The sequence below is a fragment of the Balaenoptera musculus genome, chromosome 1 (assembly GCF_009873245.2).
Source record: "Balaenoptera musculus isolate JJ_BM4_2016_0621 chromosome 1, mBalMus1.pri.v3, whole genome shotgun sequence".
In the NCBI taxonomy this organism is placed as follows: Eukaryota; Metazoa; Chordata; class Mammalia; order Artiodactyla; family Balaenopteridae; genus Balaenoptera; species Balaenoptera musculus.
In genome coordinates, this window is record NC_045785.1 from 7,849,282 (window position 1) to 7,870,645 (window position 21,364).

Consider the following 21,364-nt stretch of genomic DNA (forward strand, 5'->3'; position numbering starts at 1 on the left):
AACCCACCGTGCGCCCGGCTCTGGGGCTCTCACTGGAACTCAGCGAGCTGGCCACTCAGGTCTGCATCTAACAACTGATTCCAACACAGTACATTCTTTTTTTTTTTTTTTACAATGCATTCTTTCAACTTTGATTCAGTAAGTGTTCACTATGTGCCAGGCCAGCAGTGTGCTAGAGCCAGTTCCTACGGTGAGAGTTGATTTCTAAATTTTCAGGAGTACTGAAAACTAGAAACAAACACAGCCATTATTAAGAACTAAGTTCCATAAATTTGGGCTTAAATAAATTGTATTAAAAACAAAGGTAGTAAAAACTCAGAAGTCATCACTTATTAATTACGCTACTACGTTGCACATTTTTCTATCATCTCCGTTCTTGCCGTTATTTGCATCTACTGTGTCTGACTGGTGGTGCGCAGTATCTCCTCTCCGTGAGGCCGTGCCCCACAGGGTTAGCAGAAATCCTTGAGTGTGTCCTACCGAACAGCAGATAGGAAACCGCCTGTTAGAAACCCCTCTGCTTGCAGCCTCCTTTACTGATTAAGCCTGCTTATTTGTTTTTTGGGTTTTTTTTCCATTCTCTAACTGCATCCCCTCCAAGCTTCACATAGCCTAGGTAATGTATCACCAGACTTCTAAACTGCCCTTATAGATAACGCTTCTGACGTATGGGTCACTATAGTAACGGGGGGGTTGTTTTCGCAAACTTTGGAGTTGGCTCCTGCCCAGTTCAGACCAGCTAAGACTAGTTTGGACTACCAACCCTAAAACTGCGCCTGCGCAGAACACTGACTGCCTCACCTTTCCCCTGCCTCCGATCACCTTTCCCCACACCTAAGACCACCCTGCTTCTTTATCCCATAAATATCTCAAGCCTCGGGCCTTCTGGGATGCGGGCCTGAGATTTGTTCTCTTGTCTCCTTCCGTGAGGACCTACGTCATCAACACACTCTCTGCTGCAAACTTCAGTGTCTCCGTGTTTGGCCTGCTGCTCCTGGGGCACAGAAACCTGGTTTGGTAACAAATGCTGAGTTCAGTTTCCTCATATTGGTGGCTTGAAATCGGCCATGGTGGGAGTATTTACACCAAGGAAATCTACAGATCTACAAATTAATTCCTTGTTGACTGTTTACTTAAGGAAGTGAGGGGGGAATATGTTAATAATGCAGATTAAACTTGAATGTGTATGGTGTCTGCAGCCTTTACCTCATGAATAGCACAAGTTGAGGAACTACTCTTCCAGTACTTGACACTATTATTCGACTTGGCAGAGAAGTTCCTTACTCACGTCATCAACTTGTGAGTGAAGCTCCAAAGAGTGCAGCTGGGAAGGAGGAAAGTAACTGAAGAAAGTTTGGAAGCAGTGAAGATCCAACGTTGGGTTTCACTTTACTTTTTTTAAAAAAATTTTTTGGCCGCGCAGCACAGCATGCAGGATCTTATTAGTTCCCCGGCCAGGGATGGAGCCTGCGCCCCTGCAGTGGAAGCGTGGAGTCTTAACCACTGGACCCCCAGGGAAGTCCCCTATTTCACTTAACTAATTCTTTTTTTAAAAAAATTATTTATTTATTTATTTATGGCTGTGTTGGGTCCCAGTTTCTGTGCGAGGGCTTTCTCCAGCTGTAGCAAGCGGGGGCCACTCCTCATCGCGGTGCGCGGGCCTCCCACCACCGCTGCCTCTCCCGTTGCGGAGCACAGGCTCCAGACGCGCAGGCCCAGCAACTGTGGCACACGGGCCCAGTCGCTCCGCGGCACGCGGGATCTTCCCAGACCAGGGCCCGAACGCGCGCCCCCTGCATTGGCAGGCAGACTCTCAACCACTGCGCCACCAGGGAAGCCCATTTAACTCTTAACTAAAGAAAATCAGCCAACATTCGGGTCATAGCTATATTCCTTTGGCAATGGGGTGAGCAACTTATTCGCTGAAGGGGATAGAAATCAAGCATTTATCCGTGGTCTGACTTTGTGACACTACAGAATTACAAAAACCCACACTGGATTTTGCAAGGCACACCAAGGTTACAGTCGCATGTAACTTACAATACAGAGTTGTGTGCCGTTGTCCCTACACACACACACACACACACACACACACACTCTTTCCGGGAGCTGGTGCAGAGTTGTGTACCGTTGTCCCTACACACACACAGACACACACACACACACTCTCTCTCTCTCTCCCCGGGAGCCGGTGCTGCCCACTGTGCTCCGCGAAGAGCTGGCTCTGGGGTCCCCGGGGAGCTCGGCTTGGGCGGGGCGGGAGCAGACAGGCTGCGAGGCGCCCTTCCCAGAGCCACCGCTAGGGGCCGAGAGCGAGGCAGGCGGCAGCTTCGCGCTTTGGCCCCCCGCGCGGCCCGTCGCCCGGCGCCGCGGCGGGAAAATCCGACTGGGCCTTCCCGGCCGCCGCCTCTCTCTGTCATCGCGGGCCTGCCAGGATCCGCTCGCGGTGATGATGATGGAGGAGAGAAGGGGGCCGAGGCAGCAGCAGCGATTCTCTTACCAACAGGTACAGGAGAATGCGGTCTTGGCTGGGCTGGGGTAGGACGGCGTCTAGATTGTGCAGGGGAGAAAAAGTCCCTGCCTCCGCCCGCCCTCGCCTTCGTGCCGGGGTCGGAGGGCGAGCTCGGGCCTGCTCGGGCCGGCTCCGGCCGCCTGGCGCCCGCGCTTAGGCCGGCTCGGCTGCCGCGGGGGGTGCTGGGAGGCGGTTTCCATGGTATCGCGGATCGGAGCGTGCGGGCGGCGGCGCAAGAAGGGAGAGTCCGTGGAAGTTCCTGCGGCGCTCCGCGGAGGCCGGCGGCCGGGGCCCCTCTGGCTTTGGGGCAACCTCAGTCTCCTCGGACACGGTCGTTGTGAGGCGCCTGGCACGCGGCACAAGCTCTAAAATGTTGGCTCCCGTAACCCGTGCGCTCTCCGTCCTGCCCGCGAGGAGACAAGCCTCAGACCCTGGTGCAAACCCAGGCCGTCCGGCTCCCGAGCCCATCGGATGTGGGTTCGAATATCGACTCCGCCCGGAGGGTTGTGTTGACTCTGCCCAAACTCAGTTTTCCTAGATGGAAAATCGGGGTGATAGTAACCAGGTCTCGGGGTAGTTATGGGTATCCAGTCCTTTACTCAGCACCGGAATAAATACCGCGTGGCAGAGGCGTGAGAACAGTGTTGTAAAGAGGTGAAAACCAGGCTGGTAACCTCAGGGAGGATTAACCGAAGAGACACGGGAATGAGCTCCTAAGGTTCAGACGCTGTTTACCCACTCCCTTCCTTTATTTGAAGTTCAAGCCTTCAAGAAAAAGTTGCAAGAATAATGTATTCATCACCCATATGCCCCTCACCTCGATTCACCGATTAACATTTTGCTGTATTTGCTCCCTTGCTCCTTTTTTCGGAATTATTTGAGAATTAAATACACTTGACACTTTATCTTTAAATTTTAATACTTTAGCATGCTTCTCCCAAGAACAAGGGCATTCTGTGACATAATCTCTGATCACGCTCAGGAAGTTTGATATTGATAAAATCCTATGATCTAATGTCAGTCCATATTCAGTTTCCCCCAGTTGTCCCAAAGATGTTCTTTTTTTCCTTTTTATTTATTTATTTATTTTTGGCTGCATTGGGTCTTCGTTGCTGCTCGCGGGCTTTCTCTAGTTGCGGTGCGTGGGCTTCTCACTGCAGTGGCTTCTCTTGTTGCGGACCACGGGCTCTAGGCGCGCGGGCTTCAGTAGTTGTGGCACACGGGCAGGTGGGATCTTCCTGGACTAGGGCTTGAACCCGTGTCTCCTGCATTGGCAGGTGGATTCTTAACCACTGCGCCACCAGGGAAGCCCCCAAAGATGTTCTTTAGTGGTCTTTTTTCCATCATCCAGGATCCAGTCAGGGATCATGCCTTGCATCAAGTGGTCCTGGCTCCGGTCTTCCCTGGAACAGTTCTCCACCTTCTTTGTGTTTCATGACATGGGTGGTTTCCAGGAGTCCATTCATGGCACAGGTGTGGTGGGAGATAATCTCTTTGAGAGCGGGGACTGTCCTTTTCAGTTTTGTGTTCTCAGCCCCTAGTACAGAGCGTGGCTCTCAATAGACAACGCTTACTGAGTAAGTGAGTAAGGCTGCAAAGATGGACTGAGAAATTTGAACCTCGTTCTCTATGCAGTGGTGAGCGGGGTGGGGGGGGTGAGGATCCAGCCATTCACTCAGCCAGCTGTTCTTGCCACTAGGTGGACAGCCGTGAACAACACTTGAAGGGTCCTGCCCTCGAGGAGTTTAGACTCTAGAGATTTAGCCTCTCATGTTCAGCATCGAAGAAGGCACTTAGCCCGTTCCAGGAGGTGGGGGGGAGGGGCCGGCAGAGAAAACTTATGGAGCAGTCGGAAGGATCTGTGTCCTGTTCCCCCGCCCCTAACCTCACCTCTACACATACCTACAAAAGATCCCTTGGAGGGTCTTTATCCCTCCCAGGGTGATGGTCTCTTTGTCTCCTCCCACCAATGCCCTCCACTTACCTACTCTTGTGACATCTGAAACTAAGGAACGTAGGTCCCTTGCTTATCTGCCTGGCCTCTACTCCGGGGTCCTGGACTTGTGTTTTTGCAGTTCCGTGAACACTTGCTGGTAGAGTTGATACTGTCTTGGGTTCAGCTGTCACCATGTCCACTTCAGCTCTGTTTCCAGCACAGGTGGAGCCCACACAGGGCTCAGCAAGTTTATTCACATGAGACGGAGACCTTGGCTTAGCTTGTTTTGCCTCTTTACTCCTCCGCATGGGGTAGAGGCATGTTTTCCAGTACCTGAAAGGGTTGCTGAGGAGCAGTGAGGGTCCTGTTGAGGTGGGCTAGCAAACCAGCAGATCAGAGCAGGGTCCGATGCAGCCTCACGAGCCTTTCCCTGCGTTGTCCTGGTCATTCGTCCTGTCTCATGCAGGACTGGGGCTGGCAAGGACTTGAAGCACGGGGACGGGGTCCTTTTGCATTTGCTTGATTAACCCCCACATGGAGGCAGAAATCCCTGTCTTTTTTCATTGTGTTGCCCAGACACCTAGCACACGCCTTCACGCAGTAGGCACTTGGCACATAAATGTGGAATAACTGAGTAAAGTCACATAGATGCCTCCCAAGTACCAGTCTGCCTTCATTCCCTGCTGAATTGCCATCATAATTCCTTACCTTTACTTGACCTAAATCATAACCATTAACTAGAAAGTAATGTTTCTACAAGTCACACTCCAGAGGGCCCCATTAATTTTTTAGTCCAGTTGAAAAGTCACTCAGCCATTATGGAAAGTGCTGAAGGAATTAGGGTGAGCAGACCCTCTGCTTGATCTTAATTTTTTAAGATGTGAAAAGCTCTTATTTGCAATCTTACCCACGAAGTGTTTTGATTTTGCTTCAGAGGCTAAAGGCAGCGGTTCACTACACTGTTGGCCATCTTTGTGAGGAAGTTGCGTCGGACAAAGAGATGCAGTTCAGCAAACAAACCATTGCAGCGATTTCGGAGGTGACTTTTCAACAGTGCGGTATGCAGCCACGGTCTTCCTACGGATGTATAGAAAGCCCAGAGGTTGATTTGCCTGGGAGAAATGTGCGGGGGGGTGCCGTGGCGTGTCTTACCAGCAGACAGAGAACATTATCATTGGACACCGTTCATGAAACGTTTCTTTTATCGGCCGTAAGATTCAGATAGCTTATGGAAAGAACTATTTTTTTTTCTTTCTATTACCCTAACACGGGGGCATCAGCACCTTTATTTTATTGTGCTTTAAACTGCCGGGAACATTAGACATAAATTTCATTGCTTTATAACTTTTTTATATCACCCACAGTTTATTTGACAGTTGAACTTGCAGCCTTGGTATTTGCTTGACTTCAGAGGAGATTAATGTCCTCCTAAGCCCTAACTCGTAGCAAAATTTAAAGTTAGGGATAGTTTCTAGGAAGGAAAGGTGTAGCCACAATTACCAAAGGCTTGTAATGAAGGGTGGAGGGGGCCAGGGAGGACAAGGAGGTCATAATGAATCCAGTGATGGACCTGCCTGAAGGGCCTCCTCTCACCTTTAAAAGGATTTGTTGTATTAGTCACTGTACTTACTGTAGACATTGAGATTTCACCTTTCTCCCTCTGAAATAAGATTGAGATGGGGGGTGGATTTCCTTAGTGGTCCAGTGGTTAAGATTCTGTGCTTTCAAAGCAGGGGACACGGGTTCGATTCCTGGTCAGGGAACTAAGATCCCAAATGCCATGCAGCACTGCTGAAAAAAAAAAATTGCTATAGGGTAGCTAAAGCACATCTCTTTTTCTCTTTCAGAAAATTTTGCCAGAGACCTTGAAATGTTTGCAAGGTGGGTAGAGAGCTTGATTGTGGGATCTTTGTTTACATGCTATTGATACGCCCCATCTGGTGGTGAATTTCAGGAGAGCTTTAGCTTTTTTTTTCCCCTGTGTTTTGTGGATGCTCAGTCTCCAATCATGATTCTGTAAGAAGGTAACATCTGCTTTAATCACTGTCCTTTCAGACTTGATTTGGCATTTTTTGAAGCTTTCCGAGTATTTTTTGTTAATGGAACCAAAGTTATTCAGTTCCAGGCTAAAAAGGTATGAATCATGTCTCCAGGGCTCTGTGCACAGGGCGTGTGTTTTTAAGGCCATTTGTGCAGGTGGTGCGGTGCTGGGGCGTGGGGCTGGGCATCCGGGCTGGGCTGCATCGTGTTCCGCGGGGGAGCTCACAGGTGCCGGGATAATACAGCCCGCGGCCCGTCAGCCCTGCATTTGCTGAGCTTGTTACGAGTGAGACACACGCTCCTTGAAAAGTGTGTGACTTACTTTCAGCTGGTAAAGTGTTCGCTTTTACAGGTGATTTATGCTCCTCTCTTCAATTAGTACTGCAGGTAATTGAAAACAATTGCAACGAATTGCTTTCATGAAGCAGTTTGAATGAGGAAGGCCTGAAAGGGCCAAAGCTTTCTAATTTGCTCCCACTTCTGATTTGGTGCCAGCCTCTCCCACACCCCATACTTTTCACCTTGCTCCTATTAGCTCTTTGTTTCTCCGATGAATATTTTGAATGAATTACAGCAGTAGGTTCTCAGAGGTCAGGCTCTAAATCTTTCCTATTCCTGTGTATGAGTCCCTAAAAACCGCTTAGTATCTTCACCTTGGCCAGAAGGGATAAGGATAATGTATGGGATACTGATAGCTTATATGGCTTATCATTGTTCATTCAGGCGGTTGCGCCTTACCTGTGCCTCGTGCCCACCCCTACTCTGAGTCTCCTGCGAAATACATTTACTACCTTTACTTACCATTTCTTTTCTTCTTTTTTTAAAAAATGTGAGCCCTTTATATTACAAGGGAAGACACAAAAATGTAAATAAGTAGACAAATGGTTATTTGATTTGAACATAGAGTTTATCAATACAGATCACCTCAGCACTATTGACATTGTGGACTGGATAATTCCTTGTTCTGGTGGTGGCTGTCCTGTGCATTTTAGGGTGTTTAGTGGCACCCCTGGCCTCTACCTGCTAGATGCCTGTAGCAAGCCCTCAGGTGTGAGTTTCCTCGCCATTTCTGTTAGTTGTGGGAAAAGACAATGAAAAACTTCAAATACTTCTAAATACTAGGAGTAAAAATGAAATTAGGGGACTTCCGTGGTGGTCCAGTGATTAAGACTCCCCACTCGCAATGCAGGGGGCCTAGGTTCGATCCCTGGTCAGGGAACTAGATCCCACATGCCGCAACTAAAAGATCCCACACACAGCAATGAAGATCCAGCGTGCCACAACTAAGACCCAACACAGCCAAAAAAAAAAACCTACAGAGATTTTTAAAAATTTAAAAAGAAATGAAATTAGAACTATTTAGCATTGTAACACATTAAGCTTTCAGGTACTCTGTGTTTTTTAAAGTTTTTTTTTTTTAATAGTCATCATGCTGTACATTACATTCCCATGATTGTCTTTTTTTTTTTTTAATTTATTTAATTTATTTGGTTGTGCCGGGTCTTAGTTGCGGCAGGCATGCTCCTAAGTTGTGCCTCATGGGCTCCTTAGTTGCAGCTCACCGGCTCCTTAGTGGTGGCACGTGTGCTCCTTAGTTGTGGCATGCGAACTCTTAGTTGCGGCACGCATGTGGGATCTAGTTCCCTGACCAGGGATCAAACCCGGGCCCCCAGCATTGGGAGCGCGGAGTCTTCACCACTGCGCCACCAGGGGAGTCCCTGTGTTTTTTATAGTTACGTTAAGTCCATTTCCTTTTGCTGGGCACTGGGGCAGAGTGGTGTGTGGGTATCACTTAGACTGTCAGCTCCACAAGGAAGGACGTCATCTTTTGAGTAAAGGAGTCTGTGTAAAGGCTATCAGCCTATGTTCTCCGAGTGAGGCTTTACTAGGAGGTGCCTCCTCTTCTGCGGTGCTCACGTGGGTGCACCAGGGCTCCTCAGACGTCCTCCCAAGGACCTTGAGCGAACACAGGCACAGATTTTCTTTGAAGACTCATCCGTTGTCTTAATTTTACATTCGTTTTCAAAATAGTCCAGTTTGCTCTCATATAAAAAGTCCCGTTTTAAAGTTTATCACTGAATAAAATTGATGTTCCCAGAAGGTCAACTTTATCCTGTGGTTTTGGGTTTTCCCTGTCACATAGTCGCTGCCCTGAGAACTACAATATGATTACCCCAGTTTGAGAAGTCTGAAATACATACTGTTTCAGGTTGGCTATATATTAAATAGTCTTTGGAGGCTGGGAACCTAACCAGTGTTTGTAACGTTGTTTCTATGAAATAAAATGCATTTAAATTGTAAATACTTTAAACTCAATTCACCTGTAAACTTTGGAAGATCATCTCCCAATTTAAGTTGTGAATTTCCCTTATTTAGCTTTGAAAACTCTAGTCACCTAATATTGTTAACATGTTAAAGATGAAACATTTTGAAGAAGATAGATATTCTACAGTAAATAAATTCTAGGGGCATTTTGGGAATAGTCTTTGAAACCTGTGTTGCTAAAAGTGTTATATGAAAAATCCCTTTGTTACGTTCCCTAGAGTAATTTTCTGGAGCCAGAGGTTTGATTTAGGAGAATCTCTGATGTGCAGTGGCTGGCATAGGATATACCTGCTCCTCCATCTGGGAAGGTGGTAACATTAAAACATGGTGCAGAGGGGACTTCTCTGGTGGTCCAGTGGCCAGGTCTCCATGCTCCCAATGCAGGGGCCCCAGGTTTGATCCCTGGTCGGGGAACTGGATTCCACATGCCACAACTAAGAGTTGGCACGCTGCAACTATGAGTTGGCGTGCCGCAATGAAGATCCCGTGTGCCGCAACTAAGACCCGGCGCAGCCAAGTAAATAAATGAAAATATATTTTAAAAAAAGAATAAAGAATATGGTGCAGAGAAACCAGATGACAAGCTGAGTGGTGGAGACAATTGACTCTGCTGTTTCCTAAATGCTTCTCGTGAACAGATAAGCTGATCCTACTCTGTGAATAGTTCAGTGTGCTGCTTCCTCTTACCTACTCCTCGTATGGCACTTTACCAAGGCGGTAATGCCGCCAGAGCAGCGTGATCGTGTGATAGAGATGAAGGCCACGGTGTGTCCATGGCACCCGATGTCCTGCACACAGGGAACTTGTGGACTGGCTTCATACTTTGTGGCTGCTATCTTATCGCCTTTTTTTTTTTTAATTTGTTTATTTTATTTATTTATTTTTGGCTGCGTTGGGTCTTCGTTGCTGCGCGCAGCCTTTTTCTAGTTGCGGCGAGCCGGCTTCTCATTGTGGTGGCTTCTCTTGTTGCGGAGCACGGGCTGTAGGCGCGCGGGCTCTAGAGCACAGGCTCAGCAGTTGTGGCGCGTGGGCTTAGTTGCTCTGCGGCATGTGGGATCTTCCCGGACCAGGGCTCGAACCCATGTCCCCTGCTTTGGCAGGTGGATTCTTAACCACTGTGCCACCAGGGAAGTCCTCTGTCACCTTCTGTCTGACTTTTTTCCCCCCTTTCCTCTGTTCTGGTCCTTGCAGGTGGCTAGTTAGAAGTTATCTTCTGACATGGGTATTATATCAGGACAGGCAGATATTGTCAATCATGATGAGATGGCACATGATACTTTTACACTTAGCAGGATGTGAAAGACTAACTTGGCCAAATTATGGAGTATAATTTCTGTGATTTTATCTTTAACTCAACAGTGAGGACTTACTATGTGCTGGCCACTTTGATAGTTATTAAGGATACAAAGATTCCTCCTTATTCCTACTTACAAAGTTCCTAGTTATTTTTGGAGGAAGTTAGAAATGGCAAGAAAGGGTGTAATTAGAGTAATAAATTATTGAATAGAGCTTATTATCTCCAATTACCTTTTAAAGCAGGCATAGGAGGACTGGGACGAGAACTTGAGTCCGTGTTGTGAGCAAGAAACAGATTCCAGTTGAGAGGATGTTCTTTGTTCTAACTGGGCTATTGTCGCGGGGATGCGTTGTCTCCTAGTTGGGAAATGGGGTGTTAGGAGACACCTGCACAAGCTTTTTCCTGTAATGTAGCCTTTGGAGAAGAGCTTTAGGACCTTGGTGTAAGTGAAGCCATGCTTCATGGAAATTCTCTGTTCTTCTATTTAACGTCTACTTAAGCAGAGACGATCTTTGTATCGTGAGCTCTGTGTCATTCTCTTTTCACTGAAGGTGCTTCACTGACCTGCTTCTTGCTTTTTGTGTGGTGGCCTCTGTGTCCATTGTGACCAAGCAGGCCACTTGGGAAGGGTTTAACGCCCCTCACTCCTTCCCCTGCTCATATTCTCCAATCACGCTGGCCCTCAGGTGGAAGTGGACAGACGGGCTTCTGCTTTCTCTCAGTCTCTTTATTTAGTTGGTATCTTGGCTCGTCACTTCACTCATTTTTGTGTCACTGTTGCTTAATGACCTTAATCTGAAAAGATGGGCTACTTAGAGATCCTTGCTGGTGTGAAGTCTGGCCATGAACTTCTGTGTTTCATCAAAACTTTAAATAATACCAAACATTTTGGTGAATTGTTTCCTCCCTTTCTACAGACATGCGAAAAGAAGCACCATTAACACTGAAGATGTGAAGCTCTTAGCCAGGAGGAGTAATTCACTGGTGAGAGATGAATTTCTTTCCTCACTCCCCTTTCCCATCAGAATACATTATTCCCAATTAATCACTTGCAGCCATGAAGTGATTCCCCAGGGCACCTTGCATTAAAAACGAGAGATGCTTGAACCATTCAGACCTGCCCGTAATTTATAGGCTTTCTTTCATTATGATGGATCTTACTAAGCCAATTTGAAATTTTCTAATCAGTGCTCTCTGGATTCATAATTTGCCTTTTTTGTAATATCTCAAAACTTTGGTCCCATGTTTCATTTGGAGCATGATGTCAGAGACAGGTCGCAGGCCAGAGTGTATGGGGATAGTTTTGTTATGGTGCCCACAGTTCTGTTGGGCCAGGTATGGAAAGAGTATCTGTACATCTGGGATGTGCAGGAAATTGAGCACATTGTCTGTCTTTTCAAAGAAGTCTAGACATCATCTTGACCAAGCCCTCATTTTACAGGTGATGCTGTGATCGTCCCAGGCTAGTAGCTGTGGCCAATGGCAGATCCAGGACACCTGTGAGGTTTCCTGACTTAGTCTGATCCTAGCAGTTAAAATACTTTACGTTCCTCCCCAGGATGTGAGCTCCACGAGGGCAGGGATTTTTGTCCCCTTCTTCTCTGCTCCATCTGCCGTGCCTACAATAGGGCCTGGCCCACAGTAGGTGCTCACGAGTAGTTGCTGAATGAATGAACTTGTGTAGCACTTGGCAGTTTACACAGGACTTTTATTGATGATATTTTACATATATTATTTAAAGCTCACAACTACCCTCTGACGGTTTTCAATAACATGACTAGATAGCCCCATTTTACAGGCTAGGCTACTGGAGTTAAGTAACTTCCCAAAGTTAAATAGGAAGTTTTCTGGTTGACTGCTGAACCTTAACCTTTGAGCCCTGAATCTAGTGCTGTTTCCACTGGACTGTTCTCTCTCTCTGCTCTTCTAATATTATTTCTCCAAAGTTTAAGTCAAGGTTAAGGATGATATGATTCCTAAGTAAAATAGCTCAGGTGCCTCGTGGTGCCGTGTATCAGTGGAAAAGACATTTCTCTCTTCTCATAAATCCTGTCATAACTCTTACTTGGTCAGCTTCAGTGAGCAATTTCTATCTTTTGCCAAGGAATCGTCAGTGCAAGTCATCTTAGACTATTAATTGGGAAGTTTCCTGCTTAGTGCATATTTGTCTACTTCAGAATGTTGTTTTTATTTTGGATTCTTAATTTTTTTTCCATCTGACAGAAACTTATTACTGAAGAGTTGGAGCTAAATTTGTGCATTAGAATAAGTCTTCCCTGAGGGCAGGGACCTTGTTTTATTTCCCTTGTATCTCTAGTATCTGGTACACAGTAGTTGCTCAGTAATTTTAGTTGCATAAATTTAGGGGCATGTTGACTATATTTGTGCTTTGTAGAGTATATTTGTGATTGGCATGCCTTCTGTAAGCTACAAGTTTTAATTCTTTTGATTTTTCAGGGAACTCCTACCTGTTTGGTAGGATATGTAGCAGTGAGTTGACTTTTGAGGGTGATTCCTTCTTCCAGAAAAAATTTGAAGCTGTGTTTAACTCTAAGGAATGTAACCCAGGGTGGGAGTGGTTGGGAAACGGTGTAGATTTTTTTCTCCCCTTAGGTTTATAAATGGCTTTGCAACCAGATAAAAATGTAGTTAAAAAAATTTTTTTATAGCTAAAATACATCACAGAGAAAAATGAAGACATCGCTCAGTTTAACCTGGAACGAAAAGCAAAGAAGAAAAAGAAGTTAGAGGATGAAAACAAAAATTCAGTGGAGCCAGCAGAGGCTGGTGTAGTGGAAAGTGAGAATTAAAGTCTGTCGCCGTTTGGAAAAAGCAGCCTTCAGGTAGAGCCACTAAAAACACGTATTGCCAACAAAGGGTTTTGAAAGGGTAAGTGGAGATTACAAAAAAAAAAAGGCTTGGGGGCTTTTTGTACTGTATTCTCCAAGTCACTGACTGCAAAAGGTGGTTTAAAAGAGAACTAGAAACTCTTAAGCAAAATACTCCCATGTCTTACTGAAGCACATGAAAAAAGTGTGTGTTTGAATGGTATATATTGGAAATTGTATCTATTGCAATTAATAAAATTGTGTTAGCAATTACATATTATTGACTTTTTCAAGCAAAAATCATAGTTATTTTTTCATTCTTTTATATAATTTTTCAGGCTGACAGTCCCTGAAAGATGAATAAAGCTATATTTATTTAGTCCTTTTTTTTTTTTTTGGTTGCCCTGCAAGGCATGCAGGATCTCAGTTCCCTGCCCAGGGATTGAACCTGGGCCATGGCAGTGAAAGCGCCAAGTCCTAACCACTGGACCACCAGGGAACTCCCTATTTAGTTCTTTTGATTACCAATATTGATTTTTTAAAAAATTAATTAATTAATTAATTAATTTTCGGCTGCATTGGGTCTTCGTTGCTGTGCGCAGGCTTTCTCTAGTTGTGGCGAGCAGGGGCTACTCTTCATTGTGGTGCGCGGGCTTCTCTTGTTGCAGAGCACGGGCTCTAGGTGTGCTGGCTCAGTAGTTGTGGCTTGCGGGCTTCAGTAGTTGCGGCACGTGGGCTTGGCAGTTGTGGCTTGGGGGCTCTAGAGTGCAGGCTTAGTAGTTGTGGCATATGGGCTTAGTTGCTCCGTGGCATGTGGGATCTTGCCGGACCAGGGATCGAACCTGTGTCGCCTGCATTGGCAGGCGGATTCTTAACCACTGTGCCACCAGGGAAGCCCCTCAGTATTGTTTGTTTGTTTTTTTTCCAGTATTGTTTTTTTTTTTTTTTTAATTATTATTTATTTATTGGGCTGTGTTGGGTCTTCGTTTCTGTTCGAGGCCTTCCTCTAGCTGCGGCAAGCGGGGGCCACTCTTCATTCATCGCGGTGCGCGGGCCTCTCATTATCGTGGCCTCTCCTGTTGCGGAGCACAGGCTCCAGACGCGCAGGCTCAGCAGTTGTGGCTCATGGGCCTAGTTGCTCCGCGGCATGTGGGATCTTCCCAGACCAGGGCTCGAACCCATGTCCCCTGCATTAGCAGGCAGATTCTCAACCACTGCGCCACCAGGGAAGCCCTCCAGTATTGTTTTTTAAACCCACGTCACTTGTGATCACAAGGTAAAAGGGTGGGTGTTTGGAAATGGTCCTTTTTACATTTTAAAGGTGATTTTCTCCAGAAACACAGTTTATGTGACTTTTCTCTGGCTATTTTGTAATTATACTGGGCAGAAGTTTTGCTTGAGAGGAAAACGCGACTACTCCTCCAAAACACTTCAGTTGTGTGTCCTCTGTTTTAGTTTGTGAGAGATGATGCTTCCAGGAGTCCCAGGTCTGCTGTCTTCTCCTTGGGGTTTATTAGGGGTCCAGGGCGTGCCTTTTCCCTATTGGGGCAACAGGAGTAAAGAAAAGGGACTGGCATTTACAGAGCCCGTTCTGTATGCCAGGTGCTGCTCTGGGTGCTCTTTATACTTCTTCTTCACAACTTTTTCAGGGTTTTTTTGTTTATTCCCATTTTACTGATGAGCAAGCTGGAGCTTGAAGATGTTAACCAACCACCCTGGATCTACTGACCAATGGAGATGGTACTCACATTTGGAGTGATGACTCTTGACTGGGTGAGAGAGAAAAGGGCGTGCAGCTGGATAGAATTTATACCATCCATGCCCAGATATGATCAGCAAAAGATACCCCAGAGTCTAACTCTCAAAAGGAGATGCTGAGCTGTGGTCATAGTAAAGCATTGAATTCAAACTTCACAGTTTCAGGTTCTGCAAATATCTAATCATTTGGTCTCAGATAATAATTGTAACACCTTTGTGTCACATCAGTGAAAGAAATGTGAATCATGCAGGCTTCCGTCCTTACAGTACATTCCAGCCAAAGATCTGTATGTTAGCAGTTAGTTTCATTTTCAGGTAAGCTGTCTTTAAACGCCTCATCACGGAGAGTTTTGAGACTAGATACTGTGGACTTTCCAAAGGCTGACAAATCTAGACTTGCATCCTGATTTCATAACTCTAATAGCTGTACGACTTTCTGAAACTTTGTGTTCTTATCAGTGAAATAGAGTTAATACCTCTCGCAGCAATGTTATATTCGACAATAAAAGGAAATTGGTAGAACCATTATAACGCATCTTGTTTCTATAGATTTCTGTAGCTCCAGAAAATCAGAATACACATGACTCGAAATGATGAACCCGTGTGTGCCCTGGGTGTCCTGTCCCTGATTAGAGGGTTGTAGAGGGCCCCTCCTGGCTGGCGTGGGTATTTTGACATGAAGTTTTCTAGCCAGATGAGAAAGTTGACTTGATGTTCACGTAATCTTTTGGTTTATTTGGCACATTTATGTATGACCTGTTCATATTTTAGACAAGTGGTAGTACAACACGTTTTTCGGGGATTATAACACAGGGGTGGCTAGACTTTGTATGGAATGGCTGAGTCTACTCCCTGAGTTCTCAGGAGCTGCCTCTTGCTCACTGCATGTTCCGATCAGGGTTTAGTTGACTCCGGAATGTCCATGTGATGTCAGTCATCCTTTCCAGTTCCACCTTTGCTGACAGTGGCAGCAGGGAGTGGTAGAGGGCTCTTGCTCACAGGCTTGCTTCCTCAGAGTCCTGGAAGCTCATCTGAACTTTAACTAGATTTATTAACCATGTAGCCAGATGATTGACCGTGTAAAGCAGCAGATGTCTTTGACATAAATGTGGCCTGGTAGCGTAGTTGGGGCAATTTACATTTATGTTTGTTGTCTTCCTTGTTACACCAATTCCTCAAAAAAAATTGAAATAAAAGATCCTGTGTTAATTTTTTATTACTCAGTTAACGATCCAGGGAAGTTTCACAGCATCCCCTTCTACACACAGCAGCAGCTGGAATGTGCTGGGGTAGGTCTACACTGGCTCATACACAGCTGATACCTTGAAACCTAGGTGTCTGGGAAAGCGTAATCAGGGCCCGATTACTACCTTTACTGAATTGCAGAATCTGTAAAGAACCCTTAGAGGTCGTTTAGTCCAATCTCCCCAGCAAGTAGGAACCCCTTCTGCAGCACTGCTGACTGTGGTTCCCCGGGCTCTGCTGAATTCCTCAGGGACAGAGCGCCCTTTCTGTTATTGGACGCTGATGGTTGCAGGTTTCTTCTGTATATGAAGAAGAGTCTTCCACCTTCTATCTAGGCCCTACTTCTGCCTTTTAGAATAAACAATCTCCCTTTTTCGAAATCACACGGTACTGTGTTCCTTTAGTCACAGTTCCCGTGGTACTTCTTTTCAGAAGCACACGTCCTTGCATAAAACATTAGACCGTCGGCTCCCAGTAGGCAGGCTTTGGGGTGGCGGATGGTGGTGGGTGCCTTGCGCAGTGCTGTGCACACACGGCAGGCAGGCGCCCCCGAGGACTTGTCCCCGAGTCTGAGATGTGCTGGGTGGTGAGGAGGAGCCTTTGCTTGAGCTTCATGGCTCTGACCAGGGATTTCCAGCGTTTTGTGGCAGGGAGCTCTTCTTTATACTGGGGGGCGGGAAGGACTAAGGATTTAGGGTGTCTTCTTAGTAACAGTTCCTATCGTGAGGGCCTTCTGTGCTTTCTGCTTGTGTTAGGTGCTTATCGTGATCTTATTTGGTCCTCACAGAGTTCTGTGAGGTAGGCAGTAGGTACGGTTTTTATCCCCATTTTATAGATGAGGAACCCGAAGCCCTAGAAAAGTTAATTCAACGGCAAAACCAGGATTTTAGTCTAGAGCCGTCACCTTGAAGTACTACGATATGTCTCCATCTCCTTGAAAACGGCCAGTAATGAGATCACATGAAGCCTTCTCCAACCCGCAGCACATAACCCTCTTTGCACCGAAAATTTACTTTTCTCTCAGTTGCAGAGTGTGTATCCTGCCCCTTAGCGGGGCTGTAACAACTCTGTCGGGGTGGAGGATGTGGCTCCCTTGTACTTGTAGGTGGCACATGCCAGGCGCTCAGTGTTTAATGAGGCCATTGAATAAAATCTGGGAAATATACTAAGGCTATAAGAAGCTGGCTGAGCTGCCATGACCTTCTCATCTGCAAGAATATCTAAACATTTTTAACACCATTTGTGGGAGTTAGGCAAAAAATTTATTGTGGTACCAAAAAAAGGACTAAGCGATATGCAGCGTATGATCCATGGGTCATCAGGCCGTGCCGATTTTACCTAGAATCTTAAACAACAAGCCTGTGATGCAATGAAATTTAAGGTTGAGATTTCCCTTGTGAAGGGGTGTGAACCAGGATCTTGGAAAACCGAAAGCTTCAATGTTCACTTCTGGAAAGCGCTGTCAGTTCTTTGGTTGCTTTCTTCCATTTAGAACCTTGCCTTTGACATTGGTCACCTTAGTAGGTCAGTGGTGGATGTTTCGGATTTTCCTAGCTGTCTCAGTTAGGTGAAGAGGGTCTGCACATTTGTTTGTGTGATTCTGAACCTGGGACCCATCAGGAGGAGCCAGGAGGTGGCACGGCACAGAGGGCTTCACGTTCTGGAGTTCTCAGCAGTGGGGCTGTCATCGGGAGGAGAGGAAGCCCCAGGAGCTGGTCAAGTGCAGGGCATGCAGTAAGAAGTACGTTTTATACTTCACACACACACACACACACACACACACACAGCGGTATTTATCCTTACTCAACATGATGCCCTCTAATTTTTATTTCATTCAAAAAAAGTGCTAGTTTATGAGCCACTAGTGAGTGGCCAGTAGCGGATGAAAAACACTGGTTACTGTAGTGTCAGCTCATTAGAATTGTGGGATCTCGGCTCCTCCTTGTACCCACGACATCAGAATCTGCATTTTAATCTTAATAAGGTGATTTGGGTCCACGTCACAGTTTGGGAAGGCCTGGGCCAGAGGACAGTGTCTGGCCTGCTGGGCGGGGAGGTGGTGCTGGGGAACCATCACTCGGGTCGCCCTTGCCTGCGGTTTGGAGACCAGTGGGTGCTGAGCGGCTCCCTGAGCCCTCACCGTCTCCTTGCTTCTTCTGCCCAGGCAGATTCAGTCATACTTTTACGTGGGCAAAATTGCAGATTTTAAGCTCCTTATCCAAGGCTAATTTTGTATTCTGTTAAATCACTTGGTTTTGTTCTCGTGGCTTCCTGCTTGCTTGGGCATAATTACGAGGAGGTAGAACTTCTTCAGAGGCAAGTGCACTTTGCATTCTAAAGTAGGAGCAAATCCACTCTCAACACAGGAAGAGATCTGAGGCTTTAATGAAGGGGTTAAATCCAATCCGAAAGCACTTTTGTGGGCACTGATTGCTCAGGCTTATGCGTCACTGCTTGAGTGTGAAGGAAGAGGAGGTACAGGCTTTAGACAGGCATATATACAAAAAAACAGCTGCAGGTTGAGCTTAAAATAACCCCCTGGTCTCCAAAGAAGAGACCCAAGTCCACAAAACACTGATTTCGGGACTGCCAAGCAGGACGAGCAGCCGCAGGGCTGGAGAGAAGTGCCGGTCAGCCTGCAGGATGCTGCCGCCGCTCTGCCTCCTGCCGCCGCCGCTGCCCTCCCCCTGGAGCGCGGCCTCGCCGGCCATGACAGTGTGGTGAGTAGTCTGACTCGGCCGCACGCTAACCCGCTTGTGGGCTGTCTTTCCTTGGCACATCTGACCACCCCTACGGATTCCCCAGCATCTCCACGGCTGAGTGTGTGTGCAGGACAGGCTGCAGGGCTGGACTCTGCAGTGTGCCCTGCAGCTGCCCTGCGCCGTGATGTCCACATAGACCATGGATTCTTGTTTACCTTCAGTTGTTAGGATGTTTGTTAGAAAGCTCTGAAACTAAGGGGAGCTTCTTCAAGCTAGCAATCTCCACCTGCTAGTCTTTGAAACATTTAGTGATTACACCAGTCTATTGCAGTGCAATCATGGAGCTGCCACTGTGGTATTACTCACACATACTTCTAGAATCTTAATTTATATATACAGCACATGTTCTCACTGGCTCAGATTAATTGACATCATTACATTTTCCATTGTGAGACTTTGTAATTTCATGACATGACTTATTTTTCTCTTTTTCCCATTTTGAAAAAGTTCCAAGAAAGAGTACATAAAGTTGACCATTAAAAATGGATTTTCCTCTGAAATTATCAGCTGAGTTCCAGACAAGTCATTCATCATCAGATTACTCCTAGAAGCTCTCTAAGGAGTTTGAAAAGCCAGAATATAACGTCTCAAGCTGATCTGTCTCGAAAAGCAATTTGTGGACAGCCAGGAGGAAGACCAGAGATGGGGAAACCAAGCTAAATTAGCCTGGTCCACCTTGGGGGGCTTCTTAGCTGCCAGTCACTTGTCAGGGAAAATGATAGATTTCTTGACCTCTTCTAATTAAGAAACTCAGCAAAGATTAGGGGCAAAACAAGCAGATTTTCCTTGATTGAAAATTTTCAACTTCTTTTCTCTAATTAGAGCAATTTCGTTAAGGTGTTCTCTTAACATCCTTTAAATAGAAATGTGATTTATTTTTCTGGAGCTTTTTTTTTTTTTTTTAAAGGAATTATGTATCTTAATGCTGGCTGAACCAGGTGGTTGATTTGTCTTTCCTTTGTCCTCTGCTTCTTTTTAAAAGCATATGCAGGAAGTGGCAGAAATAAAGAAGAACAGCCTGTTGACTTTCCTTGCGTGGTGGTATGAGTGGGCCTCCCAGGCCAGGGCAGTGTCCTTTGTAGGAGGGGAAGCCAGGGAGGTGTCCAAACGGCAGGAAGTCCTGCCCCTCCAACAGTCCACGCGCTGAGATAAAACGCCCTGCAAGAATTTCTTCTGGAAGACCTTCTCCTCCTGCAAATAAAACCGCACCCATAATTACTCATGCAAAGAAGTGTAACGATGGATCTGAATAAAATGTATTAATCAGCCGTGATCTTTCTTCTTTATGCAGTTGTCTTCTCTTTCTCGTGTAATTTGAAAAGTAGTTTTTATTTAAACTCCAAAAACACTCAATACTGAGTGTCTTGAGTAATTTGGAACCCAAAGAGAGTATTTTTGATAAAGATTTTTGTGGCTATTTCCGTTATTGTCAATGCAGCCATGGGGCTTTCCTTCCACCTTCATTATGTGCTTACAGGTTGTTCTGTCCTTGTCTTCCTTGCTTTGATTTAAAATAGCTAAAAGCTACATATTTAAGTGTTCAGAATAACAGTTTATTTTGATATAAACTGTCTAATTTAAACAATATTTCCCCTATTAAAAGCAATTTTTAAAAATAATTTTATTTTTATTTTTATTATTTATTTATTTATTTTCTTGGCTGTGTTGGGTCTTAGTTGCGGCACATGGGATCTTTTATTGCAGCGCATGGGCTCTTCGTTGCCGTGCTCAGGCTCACTTGCCCCGTGGCATGTGGGATCTTAGTTCCCCTGACCAGGGATCGAACCAGCGTCCCCTACATTGGAAGGCAGATTCTCAACCACTGGACCACCAGGGAAGTCCCAAAAGCAATTTTTAACATTGTGCTCAAAGAACAAAATGATTGTTCCTCATGTTTTAGCTAAAATTAATTTAAAAACAAATGTCACGCTATTAGGCAGACAACATCATGTTGACATGCTTATAAAAGTTACATTCGAAACTGCTGTTAAAAAGTACCTGTACTGGGGGCTTCCCTGGTGGCGCAGTGGTTGAGAATCTGCCTGCCAATGCAGGGGACACGGGTTCGAGCCCTGGTCCGGGAAGATCCCACATGCCACGGAGCGGCTGGGCCCGTGAGCCACAACTACTGCGCCTGCGCGTCTGGAGCCTGTGCCCCGCAACGGGAGGGGCCGCGATAGTGAAAGGCCCGCGCACCGCGATGAAGAGCGGTCCCCGCACCGCGATGAAGAGTGGCCCCCACTTGCCGCAACTAGAGAAAGCCCTCGCACGAACCGAAGACCCAACACAGCCAAAAATAAATAAATAAATAAAGTAGCTATTAAAAAAAAAAAAGTACCTCTACTAATTTTAACTAGTAAGTTAATATTAATTTGTTACAATTCTTTTTATGGAGGAGAGCTTGAGGCTTATTTCAGATCAAGCATAGTGAGCAGTGCTGCTGATTGCCTCCACTGCTGATACAAGGACTTCCAGAGTCACAGGGTCCGGACTTCATTTGGAGACCGATGCATATGATATGTGTATAGTTGTTATATTTCCCCTTTCCTCAGTAATTTCCCACAGAAGTGAGTGGGTGGTGGGTAAACGAGGGGGAGATTCCTTTCTGTGTGATATAATGCAGAGCAACTGTCGAGCCCCATGTGGGCCAGCATCTGGGTC

At 46.0% G+C, this 21,364-nt stretch overlaps 1 protein-coding gene, 1 non-coding gene and 1 pseudogene across 4 annotated transcripts; 2 read left to right on the forward strand and 1 right to left on the reverse strand.

Moving 5' to 3' along the window:
* The first annotated feature begins 2,349 nt into the window (after window positions 1-2,349).
* CENPS (centromere protein S) lies at window positions 2,350-19,819 on the forward strand. 3 transcript variants are annotated; one of them, XR_005018613.1, is made up of 6 exons: window positions 2,350-2,506; window positions 5,383-5,506; window positions 6,296-6,329; window positions 11,028-11,094; window positions 12,780-12,999; window positions 19,686-19,813. XR_005018613.1 is itself a non-coding variant. In XM_036841853.1 (6 exons), exons 1-5 carry the CDS (start codon window positions 2,450-2,452, stop codon window positions 12,918-12,920), a joined length of 423 nt encoding a protein of 140 aa, XP_036697748.1. In that variant the 5' UTR covers window positions 2,350-2,449; the 3' UTR covers window positions 12,921-12,953; window positions 19,686-19,819. The 3 variants fall into 3 exon arrangements, 2 of the variants coding, with proteins under 2 accessions (XP_036697748.1, XP_036697736.1); XM_036841853.1 differs by having other exon boundaries at window positions 12,780-12,953; window positions 19,686-19,819; XM_036841841.1 differs by lacking the exon at window positions 19,686-19,813 and having other exon boundaries at window positions 12,780-13,208.
* On the reverse strand, window positions 13,366-13,437 carry TRNAE-UUC. Its single transcript has one exon. It is a non-coding gene; the product is annotated as a tRNA-Glu (tRNA).
* LOC118880341 lies at window positions 17,236-19,904 on the forward strand (annotated as a pseudogene).
* The last annotated feature ends 1,460 nt before the right edge of the window (window positions 19,905-21,364 follow it).

Excerpts from the sequence above, each read along its gene's own strand:
- CENPS (XM_036841853.1), top strand. The coding sequence starts at position 2,450 with ATGATGATGGAGGAGAGAAGGGGGCCGAGGCAGCAGCAGCGATTCTCT. Across the intron at positions 2,507-5,382 it reads AGCGATTCTCTTACCAACAG|AGGCTAAAGGCAGCGGTTCA; the intron begins GTACAGGAGAAT and ends ATTTTGCTTCAG. Across the intron at positions 5,507-6,295 it reads GGTGACTTTTCAACAGTGCG|AAAATTTTGCCAGAGACCTT; the intron begins GTATGCAGCCAC and ends TTTCTCTTTCAG.